Source organism: Podarcis filfolensis, assembly GCF_964270895.1.
Source record: "Podarcis filfolensis genome assembly, chromosome: 14".
NCBI lineage: Eukaryota > Metazoa > Chordata > Lepidosauria > Squamata > Lacertidae > Podarcis > Podarcis filfolensis.
In genome coordinates, this window is record NC_139616.1 from 39,876,936 (window position 1) to 39,890,156 (window position 13,221).

General features: G+C 43.1%; 2 protein-coding genes across 6 annotated transcripts in view; both read left to right on the forward strand.

Annotated features, from left to right (window-relative positions):
• The window catches only part of MOSMO (modulator of smoothened), a 45,354-nt gene extending 38,133 nt beyond the window's left edge, over positions 1-7,221 (forward strand). Inside the window, exons 3-4 of the mRNA XM_083585434.1 lie at positions 1,081-5,792; positions 5,941-7,221. Of these exons, the coding sequence (XP_083441560.1) occupies positions 1,081-1,265 (185 nt within the window). The 3' untranslated portion in view covers positions 1,266-5,792; positions 5,941-7,221. The remainder of the gene's footprint in view (positions 1-1,080; positions 5,793-5,940) is intronic.
• Positions 7,222-9,198: 1,977 nt separating this feature from the next.
• VWA3A (von Willebrand factor A domain containing 3A) overlaps positions 9,199-13,221 on the forward strand; it is a 46,528-nt gene continuing 42,505 nt past the window's right edge. For 2 of the 5 annotated variants that reach the window (XM_083584914.1, XM_083584912.1), the window contains exons 1-2: positions 12,516-12,590; positions 12,827-12,898. In XM_083584914.1, the coding sequence (XP_083441040.1) occupies positions 12,529-12,590; positions 12,827-12,898 (134 nt within the window). In that variant the 5' untranslated portion in view covers positions 12,516-12,528. Of the gene's footprint in view, positions 9,492-12,515; positions 12,591-12,826; positions 12,899-13,221 lie in introns of those variants that run through there. The other 3 variants (XM_083584915.1, XM_083584916.1, XM_083584913.1) reach the window with 3 other exon arrangements.

Consider the following 13,221-nt stretch of genomic DNA (forward strand, 5'->3'; position numbering starts at 1 on the left):
GATTGGTAGACTGTCTGTTTCAGGTAGGTGTCCCATGGCTACTATAGCGTTCTTTCTTTGGCATGAGAAGTCATCAGTCTTCTAGCTTGTGCCTAGGGTGAGACCACAAAATATTCGTTCCAGTTAGCATTCTGCCCCCCCTTGAGGTACAGCATATGTGTGTTTTGCGTGGAATGTGTACCGTGCTGTCTTCAACTTACTTACACATTTTTACACATCAATACCCCATCTTTCATTGAACATTTCCAAGATGGCTTACAGTTAAATCAGGAATTCATGAAAATGCTAAAAAAAGCCCCTATTGATAAAACTGTGGGGCAGAACATCGCACTAAGAGTCCAGCCATCTAAAATGGAGAGCAACTGAAGGTATCATGATTCACTGTTTGTTTATTGAGCCTGGTTTAACAAGAAAATCTTCAGCTGGCATCTAAAACTCAGGACGGTGTTGGGTAAGTGGCCTTAAGGAGGGTATTTATTGCTGGAGCATACTGTTACAATGGCCTTCGCTTGAGCCATTCCTTGCCTGATCTCTAATGATGGTGGTGGGAATGATCGGGTAGTACAGAGGTTGCCAACATAGCGCTGATGGGCATAGAGGTACCAACAGAGGCTTTCCATGAGGCATTCTGTAATTGAGGTGCCAGAAGGCTCTCTACTTGGTAGCCATTTGCCACATGCCAGCTGGTGAGGCACCCAAGGAAGTCCCTCTGCCAGAGAATTATACGGTTGGAAGAGACCTGTGAGGTTCTCTAGCTTAATCCTTTACTAATGCAGGAAATCTGAGGTTCTTAAGTTACGGAAATGTATATATGCAGACAAGTAGTCCTGGTCGGAGTGCCTTGCGACTTGGGAGATACTCAGAGAACAAAGAGCAACATCTATGTAAGAATCTGTTGGTTTGAATGCCACTTTCCTCTAAATCCCAATCCTCTTTCTTGTCCTTTTGAGATGTAGTGGGATGAAACTTCCAAGGCCTGCAATCCATGGTTGTTGTTTAATGCTATGAGCTATCAACATGACTCTCCCTCTCTCACACACCCCAAGGACTAATCCCTGTTTTGTTTTTATTTTCTTCCAGTGATCCTATTCTGCATGGCGGCCCTAATATTCCCCATAGGATTTTATATCAACGAAGTGGGTGGCCAACCTTATAAACTGCCGAACAACACAGTGGTTGGGTCGTCGTACGTACTGTTTGTTTTATCCATTTTCTTTACAATAGTGGGACTTCTATTTGCTGGCAAAGTCTGTTTACCTGGCTGACAAAGGTCTAGATACTGCTTCACTCGGTCATGAAGGAGAGCAGGACGCCTGTCGCTATCTCAGAAGGATGCCTGCGTTGGGCTGCTGCAGTCTTACCGGAACGAGGAGGTCTCTGATGCGTTCTCACTATGCACTTTGGATTTATTTTTGTTTTTGAACGGAGAGCCTTTCCCACAACCAAATACAGACAGACAGCCTTGACTCATCTCCTGAGCGTCTGGATGCGGTCAGGTGTGCACTGTGATAGAAACTAGTGTAGTGGAATAATTCTTTTCTACACTGAGCAGCGTTATTGCCCCCCCACCCCCCACCCCCACATCACTGTACTGGACCCATTTTAGATAACTTGACAATTTTGAAAAATCTCAAAAGTATTTATGAACTTTGGTCGACCAGAGGTTTGCCAAGGGAGTTGGAAGTGGGGCTGGCCTCACTCTCTTTAGGAGATAAGCATCTTCCTTCTGTGATAGGCAAGAAGCATTTGCCGCCAAAAAAAACCAACCAACCAACAGCTCAACATTACACTAACTGCATCCTGAAGCCAATTGATCAAAAGATGTTCTCGGAAATCTGTTACAACAAAAACGTCTGCCTGCCATCTCTCTCGCCAACCCCAGTGAGCTCTAGAAACACCGTGGAACGTCAGGGTGGCTAGGAATTCTTTATTTTATATATATATATATATATATATATATATATATATATATATATATATATATATTGCTGATGCAGTATTCAGAATATGTATATATATGTTTGTGTGTGTATATGTGTGTGTGTATACACACACACACACACATATATATACATGCAGACACATGTTTCTGGAAGAGAGCTCCTGAGCGCTTTGCTAGCATAACACTGGTGTGTAAAACTAGAACTCGATAGTAGAGGGGGAAAAGTGAAATAGAAAAAAACAACACAAAGCCATTTCTCTGAAGGCTGCATAGCTGGGAAAGTCTTCAGTTTACCTCATTCTTTGTAGCAGCCCTTGGTTTCAACAGATGTTTTGTTATAGGTACAAACAACTCCATACCTTTCTAGGTGCAATTCTAAGTTAAGCTAAGAGGGTTTTGTTCTTTATATGGTAATTTATTTGTATATTGGGGATAGAAGGCAAGTTTGTGTCATACTTTGCAAAGGTCCGATCCCAGTATTGGGAAGTTACACTACTTAAATTATGGGCAACTGAAGTGGGTTGATTTCTCTCCATCTCTCTCTGTTTCTCTCCTGCCCCCCCAACCCTCTTTCCACCTTGCCAGCTCTTTCTGGCTTCACTTATTAATATGAATTTCTCCACAGAAAATCTACCGTGAGATATCATCTCAAGTTGGCTACATAACATGAACTGGGTGGTTGGGCAGTAAAAGCTACAAAGAGGGACATACTCTTCTTTCACGTCCGAGTATTAAGTTAAATCCACTGGTACAAAAAAGAGAGCCATATGGTCACTTGACGTCCCCGTGCTTTGCCTTGTTCTGACACTTAACGTAGGGCTTGCCCACATCCAAGGGGCCTTTGCAGTTCGTAGCATCGTCTCCCCTCTCATCCTGGTTGCTTAAGAGAGTCTGCCATTGCCAACCTCCTTCAGTAATGGAGGCAGCTCCTGTTTTCTCTGCTCTCCGGCCAAGAGAGCACTTATGGGCCCACCAGAAGTGAAGAACGACCTGCAATAACCAAAACGGAAGATCTGAGCAACAATCTTTTGCCAGAGTGTTTCTGAGCAGCAGCACCTGCCTGCCATTCTGGGCACGAGCAACCCCCATTAAAGCTCCTTAATTCATGTCATCAGGCCCAGCAGCAGTGGTCTGGTTTTTGTAGCTCCATTCATCAGTAGGCCCTTTGCCAGGATGTGGGCTTTGGCAGATGCCTGATGGTTTTGACCCTAGGCGCCAGCCCTGCTCACTTAAGTGACGGCAACTGAGTGGAGCTGGAACAACAGCAACAACGAAACCCCACACTATTTTGGAAGAAGTTGATAACCTTTGAAATAGTGTTGAATGCTAGCTGCTGGTCCTTTAATGCAAGTTGCTTAGGGAGTCACTGCTGTTGTACTGCCAGCATAACACATGGTGTTGCTCTCTATTCACGGGTACAACTGATCACTGCAAAGATGTCATAGAATTGTAGCGTTGGAAGGGACCACAAGGAATCGTCGTAGCAGTGGGAAAATGTAAGGTTACCAGGCTGGCAGCATCTCATGCTACAATCAGGCACTGAGGGGAATTGCTTCCGGCTTCAAGAGAAAGATCCTGACCAATTTTCATTTGTGTATGCAAAATTTGCCGTGAAAACGAGGGTTCTCTGGTAGAAAAATCATGTGTGATTTTCAGAACAACCTTCCAATCATGCAAACTTTCCCATCACAGTATTGTTGCCAGAGGCTGACTTGGATGTATCAGATTCCTTTTTCTGTAGAGTTTGCGGATGATTGTGATATATATATATTTTGCCTGGAGTATTTGTTTAAAAAAAATTAACCTGTTCACTCAGCTGGCTGAGGGGTTCTTCACAAAAGAAATTGTGAGCGCTGTTGAATTCTGTCAGCTTTCCTAAAATGACACCCTATGTGGGCTTGCTGGTTTTGGATGTGAAAGTTCTTTTAAAAATGCGCAATGTTGGAGAAAACTGGATTGCAACAGGCAATCCCATGCAGAGCTCTGAGGAGATCTTCATAGTTTAATGGGGTTAATTTGTTCGCATTTATGAATTGGTACTTAAAAGGGATGAGCAAGCTGATAAAAGGCCTGGCAGCTATAACCTGTTCTATTAAGGGTAAAAATGACACCTTCTCCAAAGGATTATTGTAAATAGTTCCATGGAATAATATGGAGGTGGTGCATTTTCCTAGAAGTTTTATCCCTGGTTTGCTACCTGCCTGGGTTCTTTCTAGGGCTGCCAGTATTGTTACTGCCTCTTCTCCTGTGCAGCATGACATCCAGAAATACAGCTAATGATCTCTCTTCCTGCCATGGAAATGAAGTTATATTAGAAACCTTCACCTGTTTAATTTCTACATATCAGACTGCTGTTGTAAGACACAGGAGCAGAGCTTTTTTTAAAAAAACAAAAACTGCAAACTCTTGCCCTTTTACTACGTTCTATGTCTTGCCATAGTTAACGACATAAGTACCCTACAATTATCTGAATAACTGTATGGTCCTCTTTTCATACCTTGTTTGCTGCAGGTGCTATTTTGAGAACAGGAATTGGAGCATTTAACCTCGCACAATCTCTGCCTAAAAAGGCAGAGTAAGTTATGGCTGGGCCAAATCTCTTGCAGCCCTCCCTGCCCTTCCTCTATTCTTTCTTAGTGTGTATCTCCCCACCCCACCCCAAATTCATACCGCCATCACCCGTCTTCACTGGCACCATCTTTCAGATGTGGGATCTTGCACCCCTATCCAAAGCTCAGCCTGCCTTTCTACGTTAGGAAGCTGAATTAAACCCCATGTCCCCTATTTGGAAACATGTGCAAATGGCATTACTTTAGAGCTCTTGGTCGAGAAATAGGAAGACCGTGGAAGCTCACTAAATGGACATTTATTATTATTATTATTATTTTGGAAGAACCAGGAATGCTCCCAAGGTCCCATCCTTAAACTATTAAATGGAAGGGTTTAATATAAGCTGGCCTTGACTTGAGTTTGAAACTGTCCTGAGAACATAGATTAGCAACCTAAGCTGATGGATTTGTGTTCTCTGCTAAACAGGAGGTCAAAGGGTATTGGGAGATGGGTCACATGTATCCAAAATGCATCATGGGAGCCTTAGTAGCGGCAGCGTCAAGACTAGGGCAGAGCGACGTCTGCTTTTCAGAATCACGATATATCACAAGCTAAACATCATGATATACTGATATATATGAAATATATGTCTGAAATCAGGATGGAACTATGTAAAGGCAAATGGCGTAATGTCCTGGCATCTAGGGGTCTAAAACTGATACGGTTTTTCTTAACATTAACATACTGTTACAACTGTTATTTTATAGTAATCATGAGAACAGCGATGACCTGCTTCACGGTTTTTCCCACTTTGTGATTTTTTTTTTTACATAGCCAGACATCGTGATCCATGATATATCACCATGTCGAACATTATGAAACTGTTCCCACAAGGCGGGCTTCAAACTGATTTTGGACAGTGTATTGATACATCACCCAGCCCTAGTCAAGACCCCCACGCCTGCTTACATGGGGGGCATATTTGCCAGAACAACCTCACCCCATTGTCCCCTTCCTGTAGATCACCACATGGTGACATTTTCCTGACTTAACTAAAAACAGGTTGGGAAAGTTCAGAAGAAGAGCATCTGCCGATGACCTTCTGTGATCATGGAATGTGTCCAGTCTGTATATTGTGAGTGGGAGCCTGGCCTGTCTACAGGTATTTGTGAAAACCAATATAGCTGCAGAATGCATAAATAATTGGTGTGTTATGTTTGTTTAACTTTAATTTCAGTCATTTGGGGGTGGATAATCCTTCTAACTATAAAAAGGAATGGGAGGGACAGAGAGGATCACAGTGGCGTAGTGTGGGTTGTCAGCGCCCGGGGCAAGGCAAGTAATCTGCGCTCCCTAACCTGTGGATTTGCGCCCCCTAACGCTAACCCCCAGATGTTGTACCCGGTGCGGCTGGCCCCCCCTGCACCCCCCACGCTACGCCACTGGAGGATCAGCAGTTGCTTTTAATAAGATCACATGGAATGCAGTATTAATTTATAGCAGAAAGACCATATCTTGTAAACTGTATATAAAACACAGTTTTATGGTGCAATTGTTTGTCAACCTTCTGTCTGTTACTTTTTTTGGGGGGGTCAGCATTGTTTCCCCCCCTTCCCCATACCTAAGAGCATCATGCTAAAAATCTGCAAAGAAATATTTGTCGCTTGTATTTGCACAAGGATTTTTTTTCTCTTTTTGGGGAAAACCTGTTACAGGCTTTTTAATAAATGCCTGTCCCTTAATTCAGTTCAGCGTGTGCAACTTTTTTGCCCAGCAAAATCTGCATTGGTGGGGTGAGCATTCACATAAAGCCTTTTGAAATTCTGCCAGCTTTACTTTTAAGAGCAAATTATTTGTATTAGTCCAGTCACACTTACTTTGCTGCTATTTCGTGAATGCCCCAAATTATTCACACGACTCCGAATGCTTTTAACATCCTGGTTCTGGTGAAATGAAGTTCATTCTACAGTCATTTTGACAGGCTTATGGTAAACTTGTCTCTATTTCTATTGTGACCAATAAACTTCACAGCAGCAGCTCTTCCTCCCCACCCTGCTTTTTTGGAGCCTTTGTGAGATTTCTCTGAAAAAAACCAAACCTGAATTTGTGTCTGTTACAATATCATTTTTTTACTATCCTGTTGCCATTTTAAAGCCTTCTTTTCAGGGTTGAGGGTGGGGAGACGGGAATCTTGAAGCTTAGGCCTTATTTTTCAAATTTACAGTCACTGGAGTCACGCCTGAGATAAAATTGTAGAGTTTAGGGATCTGTTTCCAAGCATTTCTGTTTTAATGACTTCGGTGCACTGCTAAAGCTCACTTTCACACCCCTCTCCTTTCTCCAGTGTGTTATTTCAGTTGCTGTTTTGACCTGCTGTAAAAAAAATATAAAGTTGTGTGAAGGATCCCAAAGCAAAAAGATGAAGGAAATGGCATTTTCAGATAGGTTTTCCTGCCTTGGAGTTGCTAGTTCTGTTTCTGCTACTCCAAGAGATCATAAATGTCTGGGCTCAAGGTCTTCGTGGTGGTCTTCCCCCTTTCCACTGCAACCATATCCTTTCCCAACTGTTAAGGATTATTTTCTAATTGGTTAGGACATTTCTCTCCCCCGCCCCAATTTAATTTCCAAACAAATTGTTAATACAAACTGTATAAAATGAACATAATTTTCTTCACTTGTATTTTTGTTATTGAGCAAGTTTATCAAAATAAATTGTCTACTTAAAGAAATCTGGTTTGATTTTGTTTTTTTGTTTTTGTTTTTGTTTTTTTAATATTATTTTTAGGGTGGTATATAACTGAAACCTTTTCTTGCATATAATTTATTTACTGTGTGTGTGTGTGTGTATGCACAACCTCCTAACATAAAGTGTTCTGACAGCCTTAAAATAAAGTAAAAGCAATTTAAATACCAAATAAAGAGGCAAACAGGACATAAATATGACAAGAAAACAAAAACTCACCACAAAAGTTAAAACAGATTTAGAAACAGAACTGGGAAACTTTGAATTATTTGAAAACTAGGATGGTTAAAACTTTGCCTGGTGCCGAAGACACTGTCAGCATGTCATTGTCATAAATCTCATTTTATTTGCATGCCACCTTTCTATAGTTAAAACCAGTGCCTTCCCCCCCCCCCCCCGTAAAAAAATGTTTAGGGATACTCTCATTTTCCTACTCATATTGAAATACTGCACCTCAATGAGGCCAAACGTAGATTCACAAAATGTTTAGGGGTATGCGTACCACCTCCTGGGAAAAAGCACTGGTTAAAACCATCCTTGAGACACCATACAACATGAAAATAAAATACACAATTAGAAGCATAACAAGAGTCATAAACTAAAGAAAACTCATTGGAAAAGTACACAACCACACTGAAGAATAAATCCACATAAAAAGGTCTAAAAATGAAGACACAAAGTAATATCAGTAACAGCAACGGCAACATACCCCAGCCCGGAAAATCTGTTCAGCAGCCTCAACTTTCGTAACTGGAGCTGGTCAGGCCAGGTGAGAAAAGGCCAGCAAGGGTCTTCCAGGCTAACAGGTCTTCCAGGACTTGAAGCAGCGGAATAGCCAGGGGTTTTATTTATCTCCTTTTAAAGAATCATCTCAAGATAAAGATAGAGTTGAAAGCGGCCTGAATGATTTAAAAACAGTTAAAAACGGCAAATACGTTTGAAATATATACCCATGACTGCGTGGATGCGAAGGCAACAACGAGGAATGACTTGCCAAACAGAGAGAGAAATCTGATTTTTATGAGCTGTTTGCACTGTAAGGATTTGCTTGGAAATGTCCTTTTTTGTTAAATTGTCCCTCCTTCAGAGAGGAAACTCAGGAGCCCACGTTACACAAGAGGGAAGTATAGCAGCATGCTTGGGGAGGGGTTAGGTACCCCTTTAACTTCAAATGGGACAACAGAAAACCCATTTTTTATTTGTATTTATTGCATTTCCTCCCAGGAGCTTAAGGTGGCGTACGTCGTTCTCCCTATTTTATCCTCACAACAACCTTGTGAGGTAGGCTAGGCTGAGACTGAGTGAGTGGCCTGAGGTCAACCAGTGAGCGTCATGTCTGAGTGGGGATTTGAACCCTGGTCTCTTGGGTCTTGATCTGACACACTGAACCACACTGAGAAGATGTATTTACTGTTCTTGGCGCATCTGCCAAAATTCTGACGCAAAAAATCCTGTCAGTTACAAAGGCAAGAATTGGGGACCTCGTGCCCAGGGGCCGAATGTGGCGCTCCAATCCTCTCAACCCGGCCCTCAGAAATCTCAGGTGTCGCACCCTCTGAAGCCGCACACACACTTCACTGATTCTGCTTCACGCTTTCTCTGAAAGTTTTTTGCCCAGCGGAAATGCATCCTTGAACTCTGAGCAGGCTTCTTGCTTGCCTGGATGAAGGATAGAGAGGGGAGTCTTATGTGTAAAAACGAGGCTTTTGTACAAAGACAAAAACCCGCATTTGTGGCCCCACACGTCACTGAGATATGGCTCCTGAAAGGTCACACAGTGACAAGGGTTCGCCTCCCTTGTTTTAATGCGGCTGTGGGGAACCTTTGGCCCTCCAGATGTTGCCAAACTGCAACTCCCATCACCCCTCACCCATTGGTCATGCTTGCTGAGGCTGCTGGGAGTTGTAGTTCTGCCACATCTGGAAGGCCAAAGCTTCCTCATTCCTTCTAAAAGGTGTCAAAATACTCTCTTTTTTGGTCCTACACATGGTTTTCTCTTTTGGCTGTGTATATAAAAAGCCCCCAGACAAAAACATTAATTGCTTTTCAGGCAGATTAATTCGCCGTGCGCCTCTTGAGTCGCAGCCGTGTTTCCCTTGCAGATATTTCATCTCCCTCCATCCGCTATGGAGAATGGTTGCTTCTGTTGCCGTTGGCAACGAAAACACAGCTCAGGCCAGGGGAGTGTTTGCTCCTGGGATAAAGCCTGGCTTTACATGCACAGGCGAAGATGCATGGCAGAGTGAGCGGTTGCTGGTGAGTCCCAAGGCTGCACGGCTTTGCGGTGGTCCTAGCAGAGGAAGGGCTGTTGGGATGTGAAGGAGCAATGGTGTCCCGACCGGTGGGATGATGTGCTTAGCTCCAAAACTGGTTTGGAAGAGCATCGTGTGTAGGGTAGTAGTAAACTGTGCCCCTGAGTATGTGCAAAGTGCCTTTCTCCAGTCACTACCCAGGGCTCTTGTCTCACACCTGATATCCACTGTGTCTCTGGTGTGGAGGGAATACTTGTAACTGAACTGTTTTATCTAGCGTGATTTTCAAACAGTATATATCCATCATATGCACCGAAAATCTGTCATAAGAAAACTTTGCTGTGTTATAGAACTTTTTTAAATTTACTGCATGTTGTAGGTTTTATGATGTAAATGGCTTTGATAACTTCTCACTGAGGTTAAAAAAAAAAGCAGTATACACATTTTCCATTTTATTGTATGTGTACATTTTCTATTTTAAAAACCTTATTTGGGGTGGGAGACCAGCTTACACCTTAAAATGACTTGCTTTTTAAGTTTCTTCCTGTCAAGTGTGACAAATACTTAGGACTGTGAATTTCTAGCTGTCACTTCTCAGTAAAAAAAAAAAAAGATCATTGTCAAAATCTGGCTGATTAGGAGTTCTGGAGAACTCAAATAGCTTCATTATTCTGTGTTGTCTTTGGCTGGTTCTGGACAAAATGGACTCTGGGTGTCCAAATGAAGCAAAGTGAAATATTGTAAGTGTGTTATAAAGCGACTAATGCATTTCAACCTACATCTACAAATGCTGCATTTCAGATTATTCCGTGGTCTGATCAGGACTATATCAACAAGCCGTAAATTATTTGAGTTTATGTATATATTTTACCGGTTTCTTTCATCAGTATGGAAATATTCTGAATTTACATTTGTGTGTGTGTTTGCTACATACCGTACATACGGGTGCCAGAGACCACAGAAGAAGAAACACGTTGGTGTTTTATAATATACCATTTTATATTATTCTGTTTTATGTCATTTAGATATTCATCTCGCAGTTTGTTTGCAGTTACAGTCATACCTCGGGTTGAATATGCTTCATGTTGAGCGCGTTCGAGTTGCGCTCCGCGGCAACCCGGAAGTAACAGAGCGCGTTACTTCCAGGTTTCACCGCTCGCACATGTGCAGATGCTCAAAATGATGTCGCGCGCATGTACAGAAGCGGCAAAAAGCAACGTGCGTGTGTGCAGATGTGCCATCACTAGTTACATTTGCTTCTGGATGCGAACGGGGCTCCGGAACAGATCCCGTTCGTATCCAGAGGTACCACTGTATAAGTTTTGCCTGGTTCCACAGTGGGTTGCCCTCTGTAGAATAATAGAATTGTAGAATTGGAAGGGACTCTGAGGATCATCTAGTCCAACCCCTTGCAATGCAGGAATATGCAGCTATCCCTAAGGGGATCGAACCTGCAACCTTGGTATTATCAGCACCATGCTCTAACCTACTGTAGGTCCTAGACCAACTGTCTAAACACTGCACCACACCTTCCTAAAGCAGGTCATCATCTGTACAGCCAATTTTTAAGCTTTTTACCTTGATTTCAATTACAACAGGGGTGGGGAACCTTTACAGCAGGCTTTCTCAACCTCGGCCCTCCAGATGTTTTGAGACTACAATTCCCATCATCCCTGGCCACTGGTCCTGCTAGCTAGGGATCATGGGAGTTGTAGGCCAAAAACATCTGGCGTGCCAAGGTTGAAGAAGCCTGCTTTACAGTCTGAGGGCCACATTTCCTTCTGGGCAGTCTTCTGAGGGCCACATGCCACTTGTGGGTGGCACCAGAGGCAAAGGTGGGCAGAGCAACAAATGTAATTTTTATCTTTGCACCTCCCTTTCTCCCTCCCTCCTCCATCCAGGCAAGATGGAGACCTTTTCTGTTCAAGGACTGGTGCATCCTGGGGATGCTGAGCTTATAGCCCATGAAACTCATTTAATCTCAGGGTTGTGGGTTTGATCCCCACATTGGGCAAAATATCCCTGCATTTTAGGGGGTTGGACTAGATGACCCTCGTGTTCCTTCCAACTCTTAACATCCTATGATTCTATGTCAGGAAATGTGGCTAGACTAGAGAGATTCCCAAAGGCTAAACAGAGAGGGGCATGATGAGCCACATTTGGCCCCCAGGCTCCTCACTCCTGCCCTACAAAATCAAGTTTTCTCTTCAGTAATAAAACAGACCCATTCATTCCACTCAGCTGTAAGTGGTGTCCAGCTGACGTGTTAATGAAAACGGTCTATCAATTGCTCCCTCACATAACAGAGTTGACTTGCTTGTTTTGGCAATCTTATCAGCCATTCTTTCATGGATGGTATAACTTGAGCTCTTCAGCGACGGGCAAAGGCAATCTTAGCATCTACCAAGTGGCTGAAAAGAAGATGGCGGCTCAAATATTTTTTTCCAGAGATGTAAGCTTTTGTTAAGTTGTGGGTGAACATATCAGACGACACAGCGATTCTTCAAACAGCTCTTGTTTATTTACAGGCCAGAACAGAATTGAACTGAAGGGTTCAGCCAGCCTGTTTATATAGAGCTCCACTAGAACGCAACAGTAACCATTTTCTGTAACTATCCAATCACTGAGTGTCACTTTTGATCCCTTATTTGCATATGTGGACCTGAACTATCTACAGTATCCCCCTACTGGCCCAGGGTGAGAATTTCAGTATATAACAGCTTTCAAATGGCACAGAACTTGCTAGGAGGCCTGTAGCAGCAGAGACTATATTTAAATAATATGGCAAAAGGGAAGGACCAGTTCAGCCATGCAAGAAAAATGCATGCCAATTTTGTAATGAGAAAGCTAAAAAAAGGGGGGGCATTAGGTTCTGTCCCCTACATGTTACAATATTAAAATGCAATTGCTGCTGCTTTGTGATACTCGAAGGACTGTAGGTCAAATGATAATAATAATAAATGGTGTGCTAATTGTTTCAAAGCGGCTATTCCCTTTCTTTTCTTTTCTTTAAAATAATACAAAATAGAAGATCCAACAGTATGTCGAAGGAGAAGAAAGTGGCAAGTTTCTTGGACAATGCACAATTCTTGGAAAAAGTGGGGTAAGCGACTTGTAGCTTTTGAAGAAGTTGGATATGGTGTGCAGACCCTACATATTACAATATTAAAATGCAATTGCTGCTGCTTTGTGATACTAGAAGGACTGTAGGACAAAACAAAACAAAACAAAACAAAGTGTGTGAATTGTTTCAAAGGCACTCCTTCCTTCCTTCCTTCCTTCCTTCCTTCCTTCCTTCCTTCCTTCCTTCCTTCCTTCCTTTCTTTTAAAAAACAAAAGATCCACCAATATGTTGAAGCAGAAGAAGGTGGCAAGTTTCCTGGACAATGTGCAGTTCTTGAAAAAAGTGGGGTAAGCTACTTGTAGCTTTTGAACAAGTTGGATATGGTGGACAGACTCCTACATATTACAGTATTAGAATGCAATTGCTGCTGCTTTGTGATACTGGCAGCGGCGGAGGAAGCCACTTGAGCGCCCTATGGGTGGCGCACCCATAGGGGCAGGGCGCACCGCGGGGCCTCCGGAGTCTGCCTGCCTCCTCCCACTCAGCCACCCTACAGTGTGGGGGGGAGGCAGGGGGCGTTTGGGCAGCGTGGAGCCTGCAGGCGCGCAAGCCACCACATCTCTGCCGGGAGAGACTCGTGGCTCGGGCTCGCTGCAGGCGCCACGGTACC